Source organism: Alligator mississippiensis, chromosome 5, assembly GCF_030867095.1.
Source record: "Alligator mississippiensis isolate rAllMis1 chromosome 5, rAllMis1, whole genome shotgun sequence".
NCBI lineage: Eukaryota > Metazoa > Chordata > Crocodylia > Alligatoridae > Alligator > Alligator mississippiensis.
In genome coordinates, this window is record NC_081828.1 from 171,087,755 (window position 1) to 171,111,232 (window position 23,478).

Consider the following 23,478-nt stretch of genomic DNA (forward strand, 5'->3'; position numbering starts at 1 on the left):
GTTGGTTCCAGATCCTAACTGCCCTGACTGTGAAGTAGTGCCTCCTGATATCTAGCCTGAATCTACTCTCTGTCAAATCATGGTCGTTATTCCTAGGTTTGGCTATTGTGTGCCTCATGCCCTTCCTTTACTAAGTGCAGATAGAGTTGTGCCTAGTCAGAGGCAAGACAACTGCTGAGTCTCTGTCTTACTGCTTCTAGTGGCTATGCTGAGAAAAGAAGAAAATTCATATTAACTCCTCCCTTCTTTTAGGGAAGACCTGAAACCATGAAACAGCCAATGAAACCATGTGCCAATGGCTGCTGTTCCACCCTGTCCTTTCCTTTTATTCCTTTTCATCAGCTCAGCAGTGACAGCTGGGCTGAGTAAAGTCCTGTCACAGATTCACTCATTGGTGCAATGGTATAGTGTTCATCAAGTATTCAGCCACAACTCCTTGGTTTGTATGTACTGCTCTTGGGATTCCAAGTGGTCTCCTATCCGGTTGCTAACCATACCCAGAACTTCCAAGATCAGACAAGCTCAGGGGTATTCAGAGAAGCATCTCTGCCTCCCTGCCCTATAATTAGAGGTATAGTTTGAACTGCATTTCTGAGACAGACAGGTTGGACTAAGATTTTTGGATCAGGAATTTTTTCCCTTGGGATAAGATAGACAAAAAAGCCCACTAGATACATTACCATTCTTACGGCATTCTGGAAGTCTGACTTTAATTTAATAAGGAATAAGGACAAGAATTAAATGTTGCAATGAAATTACAAATATCACATATCAATTTACAACTTGTGGCCACTGTCTAGAGAGGTGATTTAGCATCCAGAGATAAAGGTCATGGAAACACACATGAGAGTTGATGGACCCTGGGCATGTCTACACATGCAAATGCTACTAGATGGGTTTATTCTACAGTAATTTACTGGGAAGTAAACACATCCTGGGCAGGCATCCACATAAGCAGGCATTTAGGAGCAGATTTCCTCCCAAAGGGAGCAGCCTGGAGACAGTTCCCAGCCAGCCAGAATAGTCTGGGACAGTCACCAGCCAGCTCCAGGCTCCAAGTGCAGACTCCCCTGCTCAGCCTGGGTCTGGCTGGCAACTGTCCCAGTCTCGGGAAAGCCCCAGCCAGTTCCAGGCTGGGTGAGGAATTCTTCCTGAGCAGGGAGTTCTCAGTCCCAGCTCTGTGATCAGAGCAGCAGCTGTGAGATTGCCCCCAGGAGCTACCTGCTGCTGGGGTGAGTGATCATCGAACCAGGGCTGGGAGCTTCCTGCTGCTGGGGCAGGAGGAAATTATCCCAGCTCAGACTCTGCCACCAGGGCCTGCCCTGGCAGCAGGCAGCTTCTGGGGGCAGAGAGCAATCCCCCAGCCCCAGCTCCACGATCAAGAGCTGGAGCTGAGATCTCCCTGCTGTCAAGGCAGGGGGACATTGTCCCAGCCTGGGCTCTACCACCGGAGCCCACCCCAGCAATAGAAAGTTCCCGGGGGCTGGGAGCAATCTCCTGCCTCTGCTGCATAGTTGACTGGAAGCAAATTTGCTCCCCATTGGCTGTCTACATATGCCTTACTGTGCAGTAACTACTCAGCAGTTAAAGTTGCTACCTGCATTTGAAGAAGAAAAGTTACATCTTGGTTAACTGATATACCCTTCATGTGTTCATGATTCCCTTCTGTGGATGGGGGCAAGACTATTCAAAGGTGGGCTGAATTCCAGGGGTGAGGTTGGGTGAGATGACTGGAGGATGCCAGCATTGCAAATCAGTTATTCAACATGGAGGTTATTTAACACCATCCTGGATCATGAATACACTTTTTCATCCACAAAAGTATACATATTTTCCATTGTGGCTGTGGTTTAATTTCCTCCTCTGAAATTAAGAGGATAAAGGGATGATCATCAAGTCAACATTTTTTTTTTGTTAAAAACAAAATCACACCAAACCAATTTGATTTAATTGTTTTGTCAAGACTACTAGCTTAGTGGATAAGGGGAATGTAGTAGACATAAGGATCTATTCTGAGACAGGTGTTTTAAAACACTGTTGTTAATGACTTGCATGTGAGATTAAAGAGCTTATTGACCAAGTTTGCAGATGACACAAAACGAAGAGACTGCAAAAACTCTGACAGGATAGGATTATGATTCAGAAAAATCTTGATAAATTGGAGAACTGGGCACTAGACAAGAAAATGAAATTCACCATAGGTGAAGGTAAGGCGCTATATCTAGAGAATATGCAGAACGGGGATAATGATCTAGGGCAGGCAGTAATTTTGCTGAGAAGTATTATGGTGTCTGAAACTGCATGAGTAAGCATTGTGATGCTGCCACAAAAAGCAAATGATTCAGGGCTTTGTTAACAGAAGCACTGTATATAAGACTTGGGAGATTATTGCATTATACTATTCAACAACCAAGCCAAAAAGTTGAAATACAAATTCCATGAGAGAAAGTCAAGAGTACTAGGTATGTTTAGTCTAGAGAAAAGAATCTAAGTGGGGGGGATATGATAGTGACTTTCAAATATTTGAAAGGCTGCCATAAAAGAGGGAGAACTGGAGTTCCTTCCCTTTCCACAGACAGCAGGATATGAAGCGACGTGTTTAAATTGTAGCAAAGAGGAATTTTGATAAATTCTCAGGGACATCTTTTTAACAGTGAGAAGAGTAGGACAGTAGAACAAGTTTCCCAGGGAAATTATGGCATCACCGTAATTGGAGGTTTCAAGAAGAGGTTGTTTAGGCAGCTGTCTGGGAGGAGGTATAGGAACAGTGTGGCCATCTGTAAAGAGGATTGCATTTGATGATCCTTCAAACTCTGTGCTTCTAAATAGCAGCTATCTTCTTTAAAATCCATCCCCTATCCATTTTATGTTTTAATCACATTAGAATAAGCCTACATTTTTCTCATTAAGGCAATACTAGATGTGGTCATGTCAGCGTCTCAAAGGCTGTGTCTTCCTGAATGTTATAGTAGTTCCCTACAGACCAGAGTCAATGAAAGCTTTTGACTCATTGCAATAAGCATTTCCAACATGGATCTCAGGGCCACAGGGCCTGCAGGTGTTATTGCAAAGCAAGTATTAGATATTACATTGTTAGAGTCAAATCCTGTTCACTTTATTCAAGTGAACAATTTGATGTTATAGGACTACTCATATGAGCAAAATGTGAAGCTGACCATGACTTGCTAACAGAATTATGTCTAAATTTAAGGGTTTTTAAGTACTTCAGAAAGTTTTCCTTTGTGATTTTTTTTTTTAATTTTTTTTTAAGGAAAGCTTCATCTTTTTTTTCTAGGCAGCTCTAAGGAACTGTTTAATCATGCCAGCAGTTTAATCACTTCTTAAACGTTCAGACATTGTCTAGTTTTGACGGTGGGATCCACGAGGCGTAAGCATAGAGTTTTTTCTGGTCATTATAGACAGGGTAATGATCTACTTGAAGTTATTTATTTCCAATTTCTTTTACCTTTAAATAAATATATGGCTTCCTTTCTCTCCGATTTAGTTTGCCATTCTTTGAGTGGTGTGATAGGGGCACAGGAGGTATCCTTGTGGAGTAGTAAGGGTTAACTCCCTCCCTGAGGGCTGACTGATAACATCAACAGAAAGTTGTTAGCTATCCTTGTGTGTGTGTTAACAGTTGAAATAAAGCACTTTTGAGTTGAAATTAAGTCTTCCTGCCTTTTCCTGAGCTATGAGATGGCACACCTTGGAGCCTGGTTTTGCAGCTTGTGACAGAACTGTTGACATGGTTTTGCAAAGACCTCTTCTTCCCTCACCCTCAGCTGACAGTGCCACCTTCATTCAGAATGTATGAAGAGAAAATGCTCTTGTTCCAAAAAGGTTGGTTATTTTGCTAGAAAACATCTAAGATGTTCTGCTAAACACTTTTTTTGTGCAATATTTCAAAAAGAAAGAAATATAGCTTTTGACGGGATACTGCCCTGTTGAAGAATTATGCAAGTAGCACCTCAAATCTGAGCCCACAGACTGTTACCTTTTGAATGGACCTGTGGTTAGGAATGAGATTAATTGATCAATAAACCATTCTAGTCACAATTCAAAAGCTTTATTAGGATATGGAATGGCAAAGACTTATTAGTACTAATAAAGACAATGAATTGCACAGTTTTGGATTTAGGAATAACAGGGCTGCTGGTCAGACATCTCTGTTTTCCTGGGGACTCTTGCTGTGTTTTTTTCCTGCCAAGCTTTGGAAAAGGTCCGACTTATTGCTTTCCCTAGGCCCAACATTTATAGATGATTGATTTGACATGCTAATAATTGGACTCTGGTTTTATTTAAAAATTTCATTGGTTCATGGGAACTTTTGGAACCGGATGGAACCAGATTTTAATGGCCCTGGGAAAGAGGTCAAGGAATGCATCTCAAGTAGGTCCAAGGAGGTGATCCTCCCCCTCTACGCAACACTGGTCAGGCCACAGCTGGAGTACTGTGTCCAGTTCTGGGCATCCCACTTCACTTCAAGAGGGATGTGGACAACATTGAGAGGGTCCAGAGGAGGGCCATCTGCATGATCCGAGGACAGCAGGGCAGACCCTACAATGGGAGGCTACGGGACCTGAACCTGTTCAGCCTTCACAAGAGAAGGCTGAGGGGGGACCTGGTGACTGTCTACAAACTCACCAGGGGGGACCAGAAGGGTTTGGGGGAGACCTTGTTTCCCCTAGCGCCCCCCAGGATAACAAGGAATAATAGCCACAAGTTGTTGGATAGTAGGTTTAAATTAGACATCCATAGGAACTACTTCACAGTTAGGGTGGCTAGGATCTGGAACCAACTTCCAAGGGAAGTGGTGCTGACTCCTACCCTGGGGGTCTTTAAGAAGCGGCTTGATACCTACCTGGCTGGGGTCATTTGAGCCCAGTTTTCTTTCTGCCCAGGCAGGGAGTCGGACCTGTAGATCTACAAGGTCCCTTCCAACCCTACTTCTATGATTCTATAAATCGATTTAGCTAAGGCTCTTTATTTTTTAGGCGTCTGACCCTAGTTTGTTAGTCTTAAAATTATAGAAAATTAGGGTTGGAAGGGAGGTCATGTAACCCAATCCACTGCCCAAAACAGGACAATCTCCAACTAGATCATTCCAGCCAGGGCTTTGTCAAGCCGGGCCTTAAAAACCTCCAAGGAAGGAGATTCCACCACCTCTCTAGGTAACTCGTTCCAGTGCTTCAAGACTCTCCTTGTGGGAGAGTTTTTCCTAAACCTCCCTTTGCTGCAACTTGAGACCATTGCTCCTTGTTCTGTTATCTGTCGCTGCTGAGAAGTCTAGCTCTATTCTTTGTGGAACCAGAACTCTGCTATCAATTCCCCCCTCGCTCTTCTCTTCTGCAGACTAAATAAGTCGAATTGCCTCAGCCTCTCCTTAGCAGACAATGTGTTTACAGAACCACATACTGCACAACTGTGCTCATCTGGATGCCCTCCTGGGCTTCATTGCCATACTCCTGCTACGGCCAAAACTAGCCACGGTTTGGGCTACTCTTGTCCTCTTGCAGGATTTCTGAAAGAAGAAAAATTGTGCTGACCTGGCACCAACAACTCTTTCTGGAAGAGACCACATATCCTTGCTTACTTTGGCAGAAACCACAGACCCATCATATAATTAGCACATTTTTAAAACACTTGGTCTTCAAATGCAATCTTCAAGGTATAATACGATTTCTAAGCATTTGAAATTTGTTTCACAAGCAAAAGAGTAAAGGAGACCAGAAAACTTTTCTGAAAAATATTGGTGGCTTCCTAAGTAGATTGAGTCATTATCATTTTACTACCAAAAGTATATGAAAATCTAAAGCTGCTTTAGAATGAAAACTGTAAATAATGAAAAAATTTTGTGTGCAGGGAGATCCAGGACCTATCGGGCAAAAGGGAGAGGATGGAATCCCTGGAAATTCAATAATGGGACCAAAGGTATGTAGCTTGGTAGTTCAAAGAAGAGATGGAAAAAGAAGAAATGCAAGGGGTGCATCTACACGTGCAAAGGCTGCTAGATAGGTTTACTCTGGAGTAATTTATTCTGGAGTAAACCTGCCATGGCAGGCATCTATACATGTGCCCATTTGGGAGCAGATTTGCTGCTCCTGACAGTAGTCTGCTCCAGCCCCCTCTGACCATGCACTGCCCCGTGCAGCAGCCAGGAGGAGCTCTAGGCTCCAGGGCAGGCTCTGGTGGCAAAGCCTGGGTGGGAACAGTGTCCCCCTACCCCAAAAGCAAGGAGATCCTGGCCCTGGTTCCCTGATTGGGCGTTCACTGCTAACTACCTCACCAGCAGATCAGGGCAGAGGTCTGGGACCTCTCACTCCCCTGCAGTTCTTTCCAAGCCCTCTGCCCCTGATTGTGGGGCTGGGACCTGCCCTTAACTGGGACACCCTCTGCCCCTGGAGCTGGCTGGGGACTGCCTGAAACAGGACAGTCCCCAGCCACCTCCATGCTGCACATGCAGACTTTTCCGTGCAGCCCAGGGTTGGCTGGGAACTGTCCCAGTCAAGGCCAGGTCCCAGCCCCGCAGATCTTTCCCAGCCCCATGCCCATCACTGCCCACACAGGGAGCCCAGAGCTGGCTGGAAGATTGCTTCCTGCCCCCACTCCATGATTGCGGAGTGGGGGCTGGCTGCTCCCTGCAGCTGGGGCAGGGGGACATTGTCCCTGCCTAGGCTCTGGTGGCAGATCCTACCCTGGCAGCAGGCAGTACCTGGGGGTAGGGAGCAATCCAGGCTCCCAGGAAGAAATTTGCTCCCAGTCAGCCTTCTACATGTGACTTACTGCGCAAAAATTACTATGCAATTGATTTGCTACTTGTGTTTGCAGGTAGCAAATTAACTGACAAGTAGAGCAAATTACTGTCTGCATGTGTAGATGTGTAGAGTCTGCATGTGTAGATGCAGATGCTTAATAAGCAGTAATTTGCTCTACTGTACAGTAAAGTGTCTTGTGTAGATGCACCCAAGAAGTATTTCGTGTTTAATGTTTGTGCAGTGTAATGTTTGGATGAAGCCTGAAAAAGCCTGAACTGCCAGATACCTCATTTCTTTATAGATTTGGTTTGGAATAAGCTACTTTTTGTATATGTTTTTTATATACTTTTATATACTTTTGATCACTTCAGAAATTATGTATTATTTATGAATTAAGAATAAATAAAAAAAAACCCTGTTTTGCATACCTCATATAAGAGGTATGCCTTATTCCATGGGAGGATATATTCTTGAATTTATCTCAGATGGTCTTTGCCTCATTCCCATGGATTTTATCCCTATCACTAAGAACTGTCAATGCTTAGAAATTTTGATGAGGGTCAAACAGCTTGAGTCCTGCAGTATTGCCATTCTTAAGCATTCAAAAATACAGTACAAGTTAAGTTTCAAAGTTAGGAAGGTTTTTAAAAATACCCCACATGTCAAGCTCCATCTTAAAGTAGTTTTAGAGTCTTTCCACTCATTCATTTTTTTTTTTAAAGTTTTTATCTGTTACCATGATGATTGGATGTTTACATGTTTGATGAAAACCGATTCTTGTGAAGTTTCGTGATTCCAGTTGCTAGTGCTTTAAAACAAGCATCTAATGTTACAAAATTCATGATAAAATTATGAACTGGCAACACTGCATTTTGTAGCTGCACTCATGAATGCAAGTTGTTACAACACTTATTTTAATACCATTGCCAAACTGTGCATAAAGATTCATATTATTTTAAAATGTTATATTTATTTTATTTTCTATCTTCTTCTCTCAGAATTCACTTTAGTAGTTTATTATATAAAAACAGTAAGAAATAATAATATTGCAAAATCAGGTGCTCAAAAGTATTAAGTGCCAAAATTAAGTTTGCCTATATAACCTTAATTCAACCTCTGTGGGGTATATACATTATAATACAGCAGGGCTGCTACATGGCATGCCTGGCAAAGAGGATATTTATAAGGAAAAGGGGTTGTTCATGGTATTGTAGGGGCTCGTGGAATTATAAGTGGAGTGGGGGGGAAACTGAGCTCAGAAAATGCATATTGGTGTGGTGAGGATAGGCACAGAGTGGCTCCAGGAAGAAGCAGGCTCTGTTATAGCCCGCCTTCCCCATCAAGTCCCAGACACAGCTTGGTTGGTATGGACCTTGGGGCAGTGCCTTGGGTCCTGGGGGCCAGGAAAGGCACAGTACTACATTAGGTCTCAGTGTCAAGTGAATAGCTGGAGGGGCAGGAATGAATTGGCTCTAACACTAAATGGGATTATTCCACAAAGACAGAAAGAGGAACAAAACTGCACCTCCCCTGTGGCTGCACTTCAGTTCAACTCAGTGTTATGGGGCAGGTATAGACGGGGTGCTGGATTAGTGACCATCTAACCCTGAGTAAACTACTGGAATATAGTCTGTGCTCAATATAATCAAGCCTCTGTGTCAACACATTGGGCAGCTCTATGACAGTTTTAAGTGACATGTAGATTAATTACATATAAATAAGTACAGTTTCACCCACTAAACCTCTGCCCTAGTTCAGTGTAGAGAATGGCAGGTGCTTACTTAACTAGCAGCTATTCATTATTTTGCTTTCTCCTCATTGTTCTGTGTGTAGCTTCATGTCTGTCTTACTGGTGCGAGTACAGACTTTTTCCCCTCATGGACTTTTGGTTGATTCTCATTCTCTCTTGTCTGAACACTTCACAGATGACATGAATTTGTTATTGCTGGAAGTGGGAATAAATTTAGGTGCAAGAAACATCAAGGCTAAGGACAGACATTCAAAAAGCCTGAATTGGTTCAATCTTTGCAGGTTAGTCTAATCCGGCTAAGCTAAATCAGTTTTGTGACCAGACAGACATCCCAGAAATGCAGGCACATGCCTGCAGTTGCTCAGGCTAGAAGGCAGCAGGGGCCTAGAGCAGCCCTCCCTTCCTTCCATAGCATGGAGCTGGGGGGGGGGGCGTGGCCAGGCTCACAGGATGCTCCGATTAGCCCAGCAGGGAATTGATAACAGTGTTTATCACCCAATTAAGAAAACAGAGGGACATTACCAGCTACTTGTTGATTCTGCAGGACTGTAGCCAGCATGTGGTCTGCTAGCTGATACACAGACACCTCCTCAGCAAGGCAGAGGGGAGCGGGGGATTTCTGCTTAACAGGGAGTGGTGAGGGGAGGGGGGAAACAGCCTGCACTCTCTGGAGCTGCAGCCAGGGAGCAGAGGGGAGGGGCCAGCCCTGCCGTGGAGCAGAGAGCCCTGCCCAGCCCAGACAGCATGCTGGAATGCTGGGGGTGTGTGGTTTATCTTAAGCCAGCAAGGGGTCTGGGGCAGACATTGCATAAACCGGTCTGACCCAAATCAGTTCAGTCTGATACTACATTCAACCAGGTTCATCTCAAACCAGTTTCAGCCATTTTCAAACTGGTTTATGTGCACTGCGTATTTGTTCTGTTATAGGTTTAAACCAGTTTCTGATCACTTAAACTGGTTTATGTGTAATGTCTGTCCCTAGCTTAAGGGTGAAATATCCTCTAATTTTGAGGACCAAATCTGAGAAGCATAGGACCTGGTTTTTCAGTATTGCATAGCACTTTTTTGTGTTCAAATCACATCTGGGCTGAGCTCAGTTACAGCAGTGAGAAGACAAACACTTCAGCAAATTATATTCCAGGGCATTAATAACATGACACAATTAACTGACTAGTGAAGCTACACTAACCTCTTCTCCTTCTGATGTAAAAATCCAGATTCATCTTTTGGTGCAGGGGCTTACAGAGCCTTCCACAGCCTTTGCTGAAGACCCACAAATAGAATGTTGGAAGCTGTAGGGGCAGAGGGATAGGGGGTGAAAAATTCTTGATGTGCCTTCTTCACTAACCCCTTTAGCATCCATTTTCAGTCACTGTTTGACACAAGAGCTGTCCATCTAGCCCACTATGCTGTTTTGATGTAGTTCCTATTCTCTTCAGGTCTTGAGTTGCCTAGTAAAAGATAGTACAGTACCCTTAGGGTAGTTTTCCCAGCTCTTAGACCATTCTTTCAGGTCTCTCCCCATGCTCTTTCACTTGCTAAGCTTTTCATAGATTCATAGATGTTAGGGTCAGAAGGGACCTCAATAGATCATCGAGTCCGACCCCCTGCATAGGCAGGAAAGAGTACTGGGTTCAGATGACCCCAGCCAGATGCATATCTAACCTCTTCTTGAAGACCCCCAGGGTAGGGGAGAGCACCACCTCCCTTGGGAGTCCATTCCAGATTTTGGCCACTTGAACTGTGAAGAAGTTCCTCCTAATGTCCAGTCTAAATCTGCTCTCTGCTAGCTTGTGGCCATTATTTCTTTTGACCCCCAGGGGCACCTTGATGACTAGAGCCTCACCAATTCCCTTCTGCGCCCCCATGATGAATTTATAGGCAGCCACAAGGTCGCCTCTCAACCTTCTCTTGCGGAGGCTGAAGAGGTCCAGGTGCCCTAGTCTCTCCTCATAGGGCTTGGCCTGTAAGCCCTTAACCATACAGGTGGCCCTTCTCTGGACCCTCTCCAGGTTATCCGCATCCCTCTTGAAGTGTGGCGCCCAAAACTGCGCGCAGTATTCAAACTGTGGTCTGACCAGTGCCCAATAGAGGGGAAGTATCACCTCCTTGGTTCTGTTTGTCATGCATCTGCTGATGCATGATAAAGTGCAGTTAGCTTTGCTGATGGCTTTGTTACACTGACGACTCATGTTCATCTTGGAGTCCACCAGGACTCCAAGATCCCTTTCCGCTTCTGTGCTACCGAGCTGGTAATTTCCTAGGCAGTAGGTATGCTGGACATTTTTCCTCTCTAGGTGCAGCACTTTGCATTTCTCCTTGTTAAATTGCCTTCTATTGTTTTCTGCCCATTTGTCCAACCTGTCCAGGTCTGCCTATAGTTATTCCCTGCCCTCCGATGTGTCCACTTCTCCCCACAGTTTTGTATCATCTGCAAACTTGGACAGAGTACACTTCACTCCCTCGTCCAAGTCACTGATGAAGACATTGAAGACTATTGGTCCAAGGACCGAGCCCTGCAGGACCCCACTGCCCATGCCTTTCCAGGTCAATACCGACCAATCCACCACCACTCTCTAGGTACGGCCCTCTAGCCAATTTACCACCCACCGGACTGTGTAATCATGCAAATCACAGCCTCTTAATGTGTTCACCAGTATGGGGTGGGATACCGTATCGAAGGCTAAGTAAACGATGTCTATCCCTACTCCTGTGTTCAGGTGTTTTGTAACCTGGTCATAAAAAGAGACTAGATTAGTCAGGCATGATCTATCTGCTACGAACCCATGCTGGTTTCCCCTCAGCATAATTTTTCCTGCTGGGCTCTCACCTATATGAACCTTAATAAGCTTTTCAAAGACTTTGCTGAGGTTGGAGGCGAGACTGACTGGCCTATAGTTGCCTGGATCCTCCTTCCTCCCCTTCTTGAAAATAGGGACCACATTGGCCCTTTTCCAGTCCTCCAGGACCTGGCCCATGCGCCACGAGTGCTCAAATATTCTTGCCAGTGGCTGTACAATGACATCAGCCAGTGCCTTCAGTACCCTCAGATGGAGCTCATCCGGGCCTGCCGACTTAAACGCACCCAGTCCTTCCAAGTGACTCTACACCATCTCAGGGTCAACGCTTGGTAGTCTGGTGTCCTGCTGTTGCCTCTCTACAATCCCATTGTGAGACTTGTCTTGCCCCTTGTTTACGAACACTGAGGCAAAGAACTCATTGAGGAGTTCAGCCTTGTCCCCCCCCTGTCTGTCACCAATTGCTTTTGCCCATTCAGTAGTGGTCCTATACCACCCTGGGTCTTCCTTTTACTCCCTATATATCTGAAAAACAATTTTTTGTTATCCTTAACTTGGGATGCCATCCTCAGCTCCATGGTAGCTTTGGCCTTTCTAACTGCCTCCCTACAACTGTGAGCTGAGGAGGTATACTCCTCTTTAGTAATCTCTCCCTGTTTCCACTGCTTATATGCCCCCCTTTTTGCCCTTAGGCTGCTCTGGATTTCTCTAGTCAACCAAGGAAGCCTCTTAGCCCCTTTCCCCTTTCTCCCCCCGCATTGGGATTGTCTCCTTTTGTGCCTGAAGGATCGCTTCCTTAAGGCACAGCCACCCTTCCTGGGCTGCCATCTTGCTAAATCTCTTTCATATCAACAAGAGAAGCAAGGAGCTCAACAAGAAGTCTTAGCCCTTTCCTATGCTTTAGCTTCAGAGCAGAGTGGAAGCTCTTTTATAATCTTTTGGCATTTCTCGATATGCACTAGTAGCTAAACTACAGCTCCTATAGTCCCTTCTCTAATTACAAAACCCAGGGTGCTTTGTTCTTGGGCTGACCTGGGAACAGAACCAGAACTACACTTTGAAAATGCTTGAAGGGCTAGCTCCCCCGCTGTCCATTCAGTTTTCACATACATAATCAAATTTCTAGATATACAAAGAGTTGGCTATCCAGAATACCACTGCCAGAATTTGGCAGTCTAGATTGTTCTGTATGATTGCCCCATCCTTTCATTTTTTACCATTCTACCAATTTGTGTGTCATCTGCAAATTTTAAAATCAGCAGTCATTGTATATTTGTTTCCAAATTATTGATGCATGTGCTGAATGGTATTAGGCCTAGCACCAGTCCCTGTGGAACCCTACTAGAAGCACTTCTATTCAGTGATGATTCTCCATAGGTGACTGATATGTGAGATTTGACAGCTAGCAAATTAATTTACACCATCATTCTGCTGTGTGAAGAACAACTGTCAGTCAGCATAGGAATCTTGCTGGTTCCTTGTCTCAATTTTGCACCAACTTTGAACAAGAACTCATTAAATAAATTATACATTATGCACACACCTGTCAACTCTGTAGTTGCAATGAAGTGAAGGTACATTCTTGAAGTAGCATGGCATGGCTGATTCATCACTGATTATCAGTAGTATCAGCTTTTCTGCTCCTGATTAATTGAAAAAGAGTGTAGTCAGTCATTCCTTGGATTTCTTGTCCCCACAACAAGAATCGCTTTTTAAAATGAGTGCACTATTTGGCAACATATACCATGGTAATCAACTTTTTAATTTCTTCTGCTTGCCATTTGTTATTGGACTGGCATTTTCTTTTCTGCAGATTACATCTGATGCAGTTTCATATCATCCATGAAATCTGTTAAGCCAACCAACACTTGTTTGAAAATTTCCATTGCCAAACATGCAGACTTCAATGCTTTTTGTCAAAGGAGTGGGCTGTTTTGAGGAATGGTTCTTCCATGAAATAACATCCTAAAAATCAAGCATACACAGCATTGTCACCGCTACTGCAGTGCATGCCACCCATGCTTTCATTTTGGACCCAGTCACATACTTCACTTTTTCCTCAATTTTAGTGAAATCCTTCAAAAACATGAACAGCATTTGCTAAATCTCTTTTTCCAGCTGGAATCTTTTGACTCTACTACTTTTGTCTTTTCTACTAATGAAAATTATCTGCATTTCCTGTTTCCTTTGTCAGCCCTGGTGGGTATCTGTATGGACAAATGAACAAATTACTGAGGAGTAAAGGGGAGCAGAGAAATTACCACAGATCACCTGACCAACGGTAACAGTCTGTGTCTCTGCTTTGACCCTATGGAATGTGAGAATAATTTGGGGTTGCTTTGCCCCCAGTGAAACAAGGACTAAGCTATCATGGCTTAGCTTTCCATTACCAAAGGAAGAGCGAGAGCATTGGCAGTTACTGCAGGGTAGGGTTCTCCCTGTTTAACTCACTTCAGGCTGTTCATTTGTTGGCATTTAGCATCATACCATTGGGATGCTGGAAGGGTAAAGGCCAAGTCAGAAGCCACTCAGGACAAGGAGACAGGGAAGCAGAGTAAGAAAATAAAATGAATCAGGAGCTGGAATCGCAACCCAAGCGTTCAGGAGCAAGACAACAGATACGTGTGCTGCACACAGATGAGCATAAATTGGGATAGGCAATCAGGGGGGCTGCAGGCATAGCCAGCCTGAAACAGTCCAGCTGACCAAACAGACAGGGTGGGGAAGCAGGCTGTTACAGTCCCTGACAATTTGCCTTTGTAGCTACTGAGTACAAGAAGTCCATGGAACCATGATAAGAAATAATATTATTATTTCCTATATGTGATGTGCTATATGCCTTTTATTTTAGATGTAGTTGTTATAAAAGATTTGAAATGCAGGACTTTGATTCAACTACATTTTAAAGCAGGAAATAGCTAGAAAACTTCCCCAATTCTTAGAAGAGAAAACATGTTAACATCTTGTTCTGAGTTTCTTGTAATGGTCAGCTAAGGTTAAATGAAAACATCTGTTTGGCAGCTCTTTACAGAGATGGGATTTGAAGTAAAAAAAACAACAAAAGAGGAATAAACTTATGATCCAGGTTTTTCTTTATATACATGTACATGTCTATGTACACATACACAAGGGTGACTAAATATTTTTAAAACATCCTCGATTTTGTACAAACATTGACAGCAGATATCTACTCAGAAGAATAATAAGGAACCTCCATTATCGTTTCATTTGCAATAGTTGGACTCCTCCCCTTTTAAAGTGGTGGAAAGTTACATCTGTCCACAGACTCCTGTTTGTATGGTTGCACTCGATCAATTCTATTTTAAACAGCAACTTTCCCAAAACGTTTATTAAGTCTCCTTAAGATTCTGCAGCTTCAGATACCTCTCAATAGCCTATGCCACATATAATGCAAATATTAAGACTAGTGTAAAAGTATTATTTAAAAATTGTTCTTTGACAAGGCTAGTTGTCGTCTCTTTTGTGCTAAACTTCCAGATTTAGCATACCTTTTCTGTCTTTTTTTATTTTTTTTAAACTTTTTAATGATATGTTTTTAATCATAGAAACCCCAAAGCTCTAGTCAACAGTGTTGTAGAGAATTAGTAATTTTCTATTTTCTATTCTTCACATCGCCAGCTCTTTCAAACTCCAAAGCTGCCACAAGAAACTGAAATGACTACTGTCTGGCGCTTCTGTGCTTTGTTGTTTATTATGGTATATTTGATTATTTTTAAATAAGACAATTTTTAAAAACTTTCTAAATTCAATTTTGAGTAAAGTATATATTATGTCATGGAAGGGCTTTCCATGACATAATATATACTTCCATCTTGGCAGCAGGATCTGAGCCATATACATTCAGAATCCCAGCACAAACTTCTACCAGTTAAGTTAAAGATGAAGCATGTGGACAGATGAACACATACCATAGTATAATTCACATCAGATCTGTAAACCAATGTACATTTTACTAGGATCAGGAGTGGACAGATATGCAGCCATCCTCGGATAGTTGCACACAGTAGGCAGTGATTACAGCGCCTCAGCACTGTGTGGCAGGTAATAGCTTGTTTGCCTTTAGCAAATGGCAACCCTAGGATGGACATAGACAAACAACAACTTAACTATGTGGCATGTGATACATTTGAACAGAGGTGTAATGCCAATGGACCATCTAATAAAGAGGGAAAGTGACGCAGTTTATAGGTAGTTAACATAACTGTTAGCAACAAAACTTTGGAGGACCAGGGCTCCATTTCTGCCCCTAAATAGCATGTGCTCTAGTAATTACAGATAGGATAATCAAATATGTTGATGCTGTCATAGATGATGACCATGATGACAATAACACCATCGTAATTGGCAATGTCTTGCTGTCGAGGATGATTGTTTTCCATGGTTGTCTTCTGTGTGGGTCCAAAGATGTCTGATGAGACCTATCTGGTGTCAACAGACTCTGTTGCAACTCAGGCACATGTTTCTATGGTGGCTATGGGTTCTTGATTTGGTCCATGATATGCTGTTTCTGCCACTCCTATTTCTCTGTCTCATGTAGTTGTTGTAAAGTTTCAAAATACTGAGATCCTTGCAGCAGACTCTTTCTCCATATAGAGTGGTCCTAGGTGATAGTCTCCCATGAGTTGAGGTCAACGTTGCATTTTTTCAAGCTGGCCTTGAGAATGTCTTCGAAGCACATTCTCCACCCTCCTCTACAGCTTATGCCTTGTGGCTGAGTGGATAACTTGCATGTTCTATTTTCAGTTCTTCATGAAAATGCAGACAAACTCAATCATGAACAAATTAACTTGCCTATAAAGTGCTAGAGAGAGAGGAGGTTAACAGGAAAAAACTGATATGTACATCTTTTTGCAGTGGTGTATAGTGCAAAAGTAAAAAGTTATCAAAATTTTAGATGTGCAGAAAAATATAAAGCAACCTCTTCATGTTAAGAGTATTACACAATTACCTGGTTAATTGCACAATTAATTTAGACTGCCCACACATGCAAATTGACTATGGCACCTTAAAAAGGTCCAACAAACTACACAGTTGTTGCTGAAAAATGTGTAATAACTTTATAGGTGGCTTCTGTCCACAGCTGCTATGATCTCCCATCTGTAGGGGCAGCCCATGTACCCCATGGCTGGGTAACTGCAGCTGCTGCAGTCTTCCAGCTACGTGGATGTGTGGCATGCCCCCACAACTGGGAGATCACAAAAGCTGTGGTCTCTGAGCTCCATCAACTGAGGTGGCTTCCATCTGCAGGAACTTGCTTCTTGCCAGGACTGGGCTCCCCCTGCACTGGCAATATAGCATGTTGCAATAATTTGCAATCCCACATGTGTGGCATGGCAGGAGGCACGATTGTGTGGATCATGCATTAGATCTCACCATGGCTTTACTGGCACATGTAAAGGAGCCCTAAGCGTCCAGTTTTCAAACTGTTAAACTAAGAATATATAATCTCCTAATTCCCTTGAAGCACAAGGGAAGTCCATTCCAAACCACAGAGAAAGTAGCAAAAGGTCTGGACGACTCCCTTGGCTCAATAGGGAACTCAAGGACCTCCCGCACCTATAAAAATAAGCTTATAAAGGATGGAAGACAGGAAACATCACTAAGGAGAAATACTCAGCACTAGCCCATGCCAGTAGGGAGCAAACTAGGAAAGCCAAGGCTGAAACGGAGCTCAAACTGGCCACTCAAATTAAGGACAACAAAAAGTCCTTTTTCAAATATGTGGGAAGTTGGAAAAAGAACAATGGTAATATTGGACCCTTACTAAACCAGGTGGGGCAGCTGCTAACTGACGCTCAGGAAAAAGCCAATCTTCTTAATAATAAACGCTGCATGTATGTGGAGCCTTTGGGGTGGGGGGGGGGGAGCAGGAGGGGGGCACGGTGACTGCCCGCAGGCAGCGGTGGCAGCAGTGAACAGGGAGTTCCCGCAGGTGGCTGTAGCAATGGTGGGAGGGGAGCGTGGGAAGGGAAAGGGAAGTTGGTGAAAGAAGAAGAAAGAACCCGCACCACACCGATAGGCTTGGCAGTGTTATGCTAGCTAGCACTATGTCTGAAAAACACTCAGGGGTCATGATTAACCACAAGATGAACATGAGCCACCAATGCAACATTGCAGCTGGCAAAGCAAACAAAACTCTGGCTTGCATCTTTCGATGCATCTTAAACAAGATCCAGGAAGTCATCCTCCCACTTTATTCAGCCTTGGTGAGACCACAGGTGGAATACCGTGTCCAGTTCTGAGCTCTGCAATTCAGAAAGGATGTGAAGAAGCTCAAGAGAGTCCAGAGGAGAGCCATGCAAATGATTAGAGGACAAGAGGGCAGGCCTTATGAGGACAGGCTAAGAGACATGGAGCTCTTCAGCCTGGAGAAGCATAAACTCGGGTGACTTGGTAGCAGCCTGTAAGTATATAAGGGGTGTGCACTGGGAACTGGGAGAATGACTGTTCGCTATAGCACCCCATGGGAAGACTAGGTCCAATGATCACAAACTCTTGGAAGACTGTTTTAGGCTGGGCATAAGGAAAAACTTATTTACTGTCCAATTCCCCAGGGCCTGGAATAAACTTCCCCCAGAGGTGGTGCAGGCACCTACTCTGGATTCCTTCAAGAAACACTTGGATGCCTATCTTCCTGGGATCATTTGACCTCTGCTGCCTGCCTGCCCTTTGGGCAGGGGGCTGGGCCTGATGATCTTGCAAGGTCCCTTCCAGCCTTAATGTCTATGCAATCTATGAGATCTATGGAATTTAGGGCAGCTTCTTGCTAAACCAAAGGGAATTGCATAGGAGTTTCTCTTTCACTTCTCTGCTTCCCTAACAGAATATTTTCTGGTTTCATAGTACTTTGAGAAGCTGAGTTACTTGAAATGCAGAACCTGCAATATAATTCTAGATAGCTGAGGATGGCAAACCATGATGTTAGCCTTGCCAACTTCTAGTGTTTAAAAATCCTAAATTAAGATTAAAAAAAAATTATGAGCCAAGTTAACAAGCCACAGGATTTTAATAAAAAAATTAGTTCTTTTAATTAGCCTTCTGGTTTCCTAACCTCTAAAATCTTTCAAAATTTCTCTCTGCTGTTATAAGTGCTAGAAATTTACTTTTTCCAAAAAGAAACCTGAGATTCTGCACCATTTCTGATTCCAGAATTTAAAACTGATAAGAACACACAAATCATTGTGAAATTTGTGATAACATTGCAAAAGTGAACAGCCCTTTATTTTATTTTCCCCAAAAGCATCTCATATTGTTTATTTAGGTACCACGTTTGCATGTATATCTTGTGTTGTGTAGTCCAATTACTGATGCAATTCTTGGTTCTATTATTTGTATTCAGGGTGAAATAGGATTCCCAGGATTACCAGGGCCACCTGGACTGAAAGGCAGTGGCTATCCAGGTGCACCAGTAAGTGTTCTTTTGCATAATTTCTCACTGCAGTTAGAATTTGTGCTAGGCATTCCAAGCAAAATGAATAATAAGTGGATCACTAATTACTTGGTTAATAATTAGGTGAATATTGCTGCTTTGAAATGACTAGTACCAGTGAGGCTTCTCTCTCATTTTAAGTGTTTTGTTTATATCTGGGAGGCCTCTACCTTTTTTCCTTTCTCCAAAACAGGGGTGTCAAATTCATCTGGCCCCATAAGCCACATGAGTGGTGCAGAGCCTGTCCGCTGGCCAGATGAATGGCAGACAAATGGCCCCATAGGCTGGTTCAAGTTCATGGAGCTGCCCCACCACTTAATGCTGTATCTAGCACATGTGACACACTTTGGCTAGTCCAAGACTGCACTGCACACAGTGCCCATTTGGGACCAATCCAGGATGTGCGCTGCACATGGCACCTACTTCAGCCAATCTGGGACATGCTGGACATGGTACCCACACTAGACTGGCCAGGGGTGGGCAGGGGAGTTCAAGAGTATGGGCACAGTGTGCAGCTTGCATCCTAGGCCTTGCACATGAGGCTGATCTAGCACAAACTGTGTATGGGTCCAGTTCAGGACCAGGGGCTGGATAATGGGGCTCCATGGGCCACTGTATCTTTAATACACTTGCTTTAAAGCAAGAAGAAAGCATGCTTCTCTTCTTCTAAATACATTCTCAGTCCTGAAAATAATTACTATGGGCATGATGCTTTCTAATATAAACAATGACAGAGTACCCAATGATCCCCACCTTCTCCTCCCTTATAACATGCCTAGCTTGTACTTTCACTGCCTTCCCTTTCCTTTTAATTATTTGTGCTTATCTGGTTCCTTAGCCTCATGATTAAAACATACTGCAATTTTTCACATCCAGGAGAAGCCTTAAACTGTGGTCTAACATTATTGGTAACAGCCTCCTCGTGAAATCCTGTTCTTCCTTGCTTTTCATGACTGTTAACATTTGAGATTCCACCCAAGCTACTCAGTAGTTCTTTCAGTGTCCCTCTCAGTGTTTATTGAGTAATGTTAAGATAAAAACATTCAACAGCAAAAAGGGAGAAATTTAAAGCTGACACTGAACCTCCATTTTTTGTATGGGACACTGCAGACTCATATTGCTTCTCTCATGTTCTGCTAGGGACCTCCAGGACTGACAGGCTCTCCAGGACCAAGAGGCGCCAGCGGCATGGGAGTTACTGGACAAAAGGTAACAATAATGTAGCAATACTTGTTATGTAAATGGCAGACATGCTAGAGACACACTCTATCCCCTACCCTACCACTCTTCTCTCCCCCCCACCCCAAAGAAACCAATCCCAAACAAGAACCAAAGTCAGAACAGAGTGCAGTCCCCTGACTTTTATTGGCAATCTCCTATTGTCCACAAATTGAACAGGAGATGCAACCATTCCAGGTCCAAACTGAAGCATATGTATAGTGTTAGTGGAGGAAACTTGTATGTAATATCTTTTCTATGGATGAAGAGAGGACCATGGCTCGTAATTCTGTCAATTTGGCTAGTCTGAGTAACAGTAAACTCATTACAAAAAATAAATTACATGAAACCTAAATTGAATCTAGTTATAAGTGTAAGAAAAAATGTAATTCTTCTTTGAATAGAGTGACTAACAGACATTAAGGAGATTATTTCAATTTCATTAAACTGCAATCCCATATCTACTGATCATGGATGCATTTTCCCTTCATCTAGGAACAGAAGGTGCCAAAGCAGAATGGCTAACCATAACTAACTAAACTATGGTACTTTGGTGGTTTTGCAATATTTAGTTATGCCAGAAAATAACATTTAGTGGAACAGCCAGTATATGATACTCTTATGCCATCTATTAGTTATTCCATCTGTGTGAAGTGCAAAATCCTTCAATCGTTTTACTTTTACAGTATCAAATCAGGTCCTGCAAACACAGCCTAACTTTCTTCATGTGAATAGACCCATTTAGGGCAAAGGGACAATTCATATATGGAAAATTAAATACATGCCTAAGTGCTTTCAGGTTTGTAGGGCCTCAGTTGGCTCAGAAATTAGAACTGTATCATGGATTTTCTTCTAAATTTTAGTGATTATTCAATATAGCTACTGAAAGATTAATCTATTTTGCATGGAAAACATGGATCCCTATTGATTACATTTGCTGTGGAAAAATGTGGATTTTCTACTTTGAAGGAGAAAAACCCAGGAAATAGCAGGTTTACCCTTGCAGACAGGCAGAGTTCCAACTTGCAATGAGCTGCTTGACACAAGGGGCAGGGGGCATCACACCACATGCATGTGCATACATGCATGTGGCATCCAGGCAGAGTGATGGAGAGCAGCTCCTGCAGCTCCCTCCAGGTAAGTCTATGGGGGCAGAGGGGGCCACAGATTACACAATGGGGGGCAAAGGCAATGCATAGGAGAGGGGGGAGCACATACCCCCTCCCCCAGATTTCTGCGCCCACAGCAGGGCATGGGGCTTTAGCCTGGCTGGAACAGCTCCAGGCAGATGCATCTGCAGCCCAGCGAGTAGGACCCGGTGAGGGAAGGAGCGCTGTGCCGCCAAGGCCATCAAGATGAGGTACCCCCTGCCCTCGCAGCAGCAAAGGGCACAACTCTGTTCTGCTGTACCTCACCTATACCCCATTACCTACTCCCACATTGCCTGTGCCCATACCCCCCCCCCCTTCCCCACATACCCACCCCCTTCGTCACACATTGGGGGGCCAGGGCCTGGGGGCAGAGGGAAGTGAGTTGGGAGTGAGGGGCATTAGCAGGGGGTTGGGAGTGAGGGGTACTGGCATGGGCAGAGGCAGAGCACCAGCATATCAGGGCTGCTCAGCACCACAAAGCAGTAGCAGGGACAGCCACAGAGGGACCCCCATCCTGGTGAGCAAAATCAAACACCAAAATATATAGGTATTTAGAGTTTAAGTTTTGTTCGAATGATTGAGGCACCGGTGGCTTCCAAATTGCTTTAAAATTGTAAATATATCAGCTGCACACAGTGTTTTATTGATACGTACAAATATATAGTGGTGTTTCATTTTAAATTGCAGAAAAACATGGATTTGGGGATTTTTTTAAAGCAGAGAATTTGGGATTTTTTAGTCAGAGAAAATCAGTTATGTCAGACCATAGCACTTTTTCAGATGGCATCACTGGAAACTATTGTGCAGTAAACTTAATGTGTGGCTTTAAGCTTGTCATAACTAAGATAAGAAATCCATTTTAACAAATCAAATATGAATTCATTGGACAGCTCCATGGAATGCTATTTATTATTTAATACCCTGTGTAAGCAAGTAACAACAGTATTTGGCAAGGCAAGTTGATAAATCAGCAGCAGTATTGCCAGGCATTTATTAAGACATTTAGAACAGATTGGAATTGTCATGTGAATTAGAAACCTCCTACATTTTTGTAGAATTTCATATTTTCACAGCACTTACTAGAATTATATAGTTTGATTCCAGGAACTACCGTGATAAAAATAATGAGGTAAAATAAAGGCATCTTTATTTCATCTAAAGAACAGGACTTCACCCGCTACTAGTTATCCCTTCCATATGACTGACAACAGCCTTGGGAGCTCCAGACAAAAGCCTGGAGCATAAGATCAGATCAGTGCAGGCAGACCCATCTACACAGACAGAAGCCTCAGTAACCTGGGTGTGATTCTTATGAATACTGAAAACCCGCTCTCATTGGGACCACAGTGTCTTTGCAATTTACACAATTATTTTATGGCCAAATCCTGGTCACAAAGTCAGTAACAAAATTCTTACCACGTTGCACAGGAGTCAGAGTTAGTTCTGCTCATGTCAGACTATGATACTGTATGTCACACATGGACAACAAGTTCTTTGTCTAAACACAATTATAAACTTTAAAATGTCTTACTGAGATGTGCATTTTAAAAATTGTTTCATAACCCAGCTAAGTTAATGTGTGACAGAAGCTAACCAAAGCTAAACTACTTGCATAAAAGCCCTAGTTTAAATAATCATATGTTAATTTTCTAGAAAAACCTCTGTGTGTTGCAAGGTAAGACTGTAGCAAAATAATGGATCAGATGCTTATAATGCCCATTTAAGTTTGGCACAACTAATACATGATCTGAGCCTTTCAACTTGACTGCAAAACAGACTGTCAACCCCCCCCCAGATCCTCTGGCTTCACCTGCAGGAGCAGATTTGGAATTCTTAGCTGATAAAGTAAGTGACACTGGGGGAAAAGGACACGCATTGCTTTGCTAGGATTCCTTCCAAAGAGCTCTCATAAAAGGATATTTGGTAACTATTTTATTTTGTTATTTTATTTTAATAAAATTTCATATCTGAATAAAACTGGGAGTCCCTCAATCTCTGCAAATATTCACAGACATTGGGGCTGGAAGGGATCATCGAGTCCAGCCCCCTAATATGAATATAGGCTGTGCTTTTCCAGTCTATGCATATTAAAAATGCATATTTGTTTGATAAAAGAGACTCCTAGTCATAATTTACATGCTAGTCAATTTGAAATTCCTCCGAGTATCATTATACAAAATGTTTCATGCAGCTGAATTGGAGCTCTGTTCTCCCTTCTTTCAGAAATGGTTCACACATGTGCATGCTCCCAGATTGGAATTCTATGTAACAGAGGCCCGATTCACAGAAAACCAAAACTCAAACATATGGAATGCATTTAATATAGGCAGCACCCTATTTTCTATATCATTGA

The 23,478-nt window shown here is 43.1% G+C and overlaps 1 protein-coding gene across 3 annotated transcripts in view; it reads left to right on the plus strand.

Annotated features, from left to right (window-relative positions):
* The window catches only part of COL28A1 (collagen type XXVIII alpha 1 chain), a 189,983-nt gene that overhangs the window by 111,535 nt on the left and 54,970 nt on the right, over positions 1–23,478 (plus strand). For all 3 annotated transcript variants that reach the window (XM_019498073.2, XM_019498072.2, XM_059728975.1), the window contains exons 23-25: positions 5,866–5,934; positions 18,667–18,735; positions 19,897–19,965. In XM_019498073.2, the coding sequence (XP_019353618.2) occupies positions 5,866–5,934; positions 18,667–18,735; positions 19,897–19,965 (207 nt within the window). The remainder of the gene's footprint in view (positions 1–5,865; positions 5,935–18,666; positions 18,736–19,896; positions 19,966–23,478) is intronic.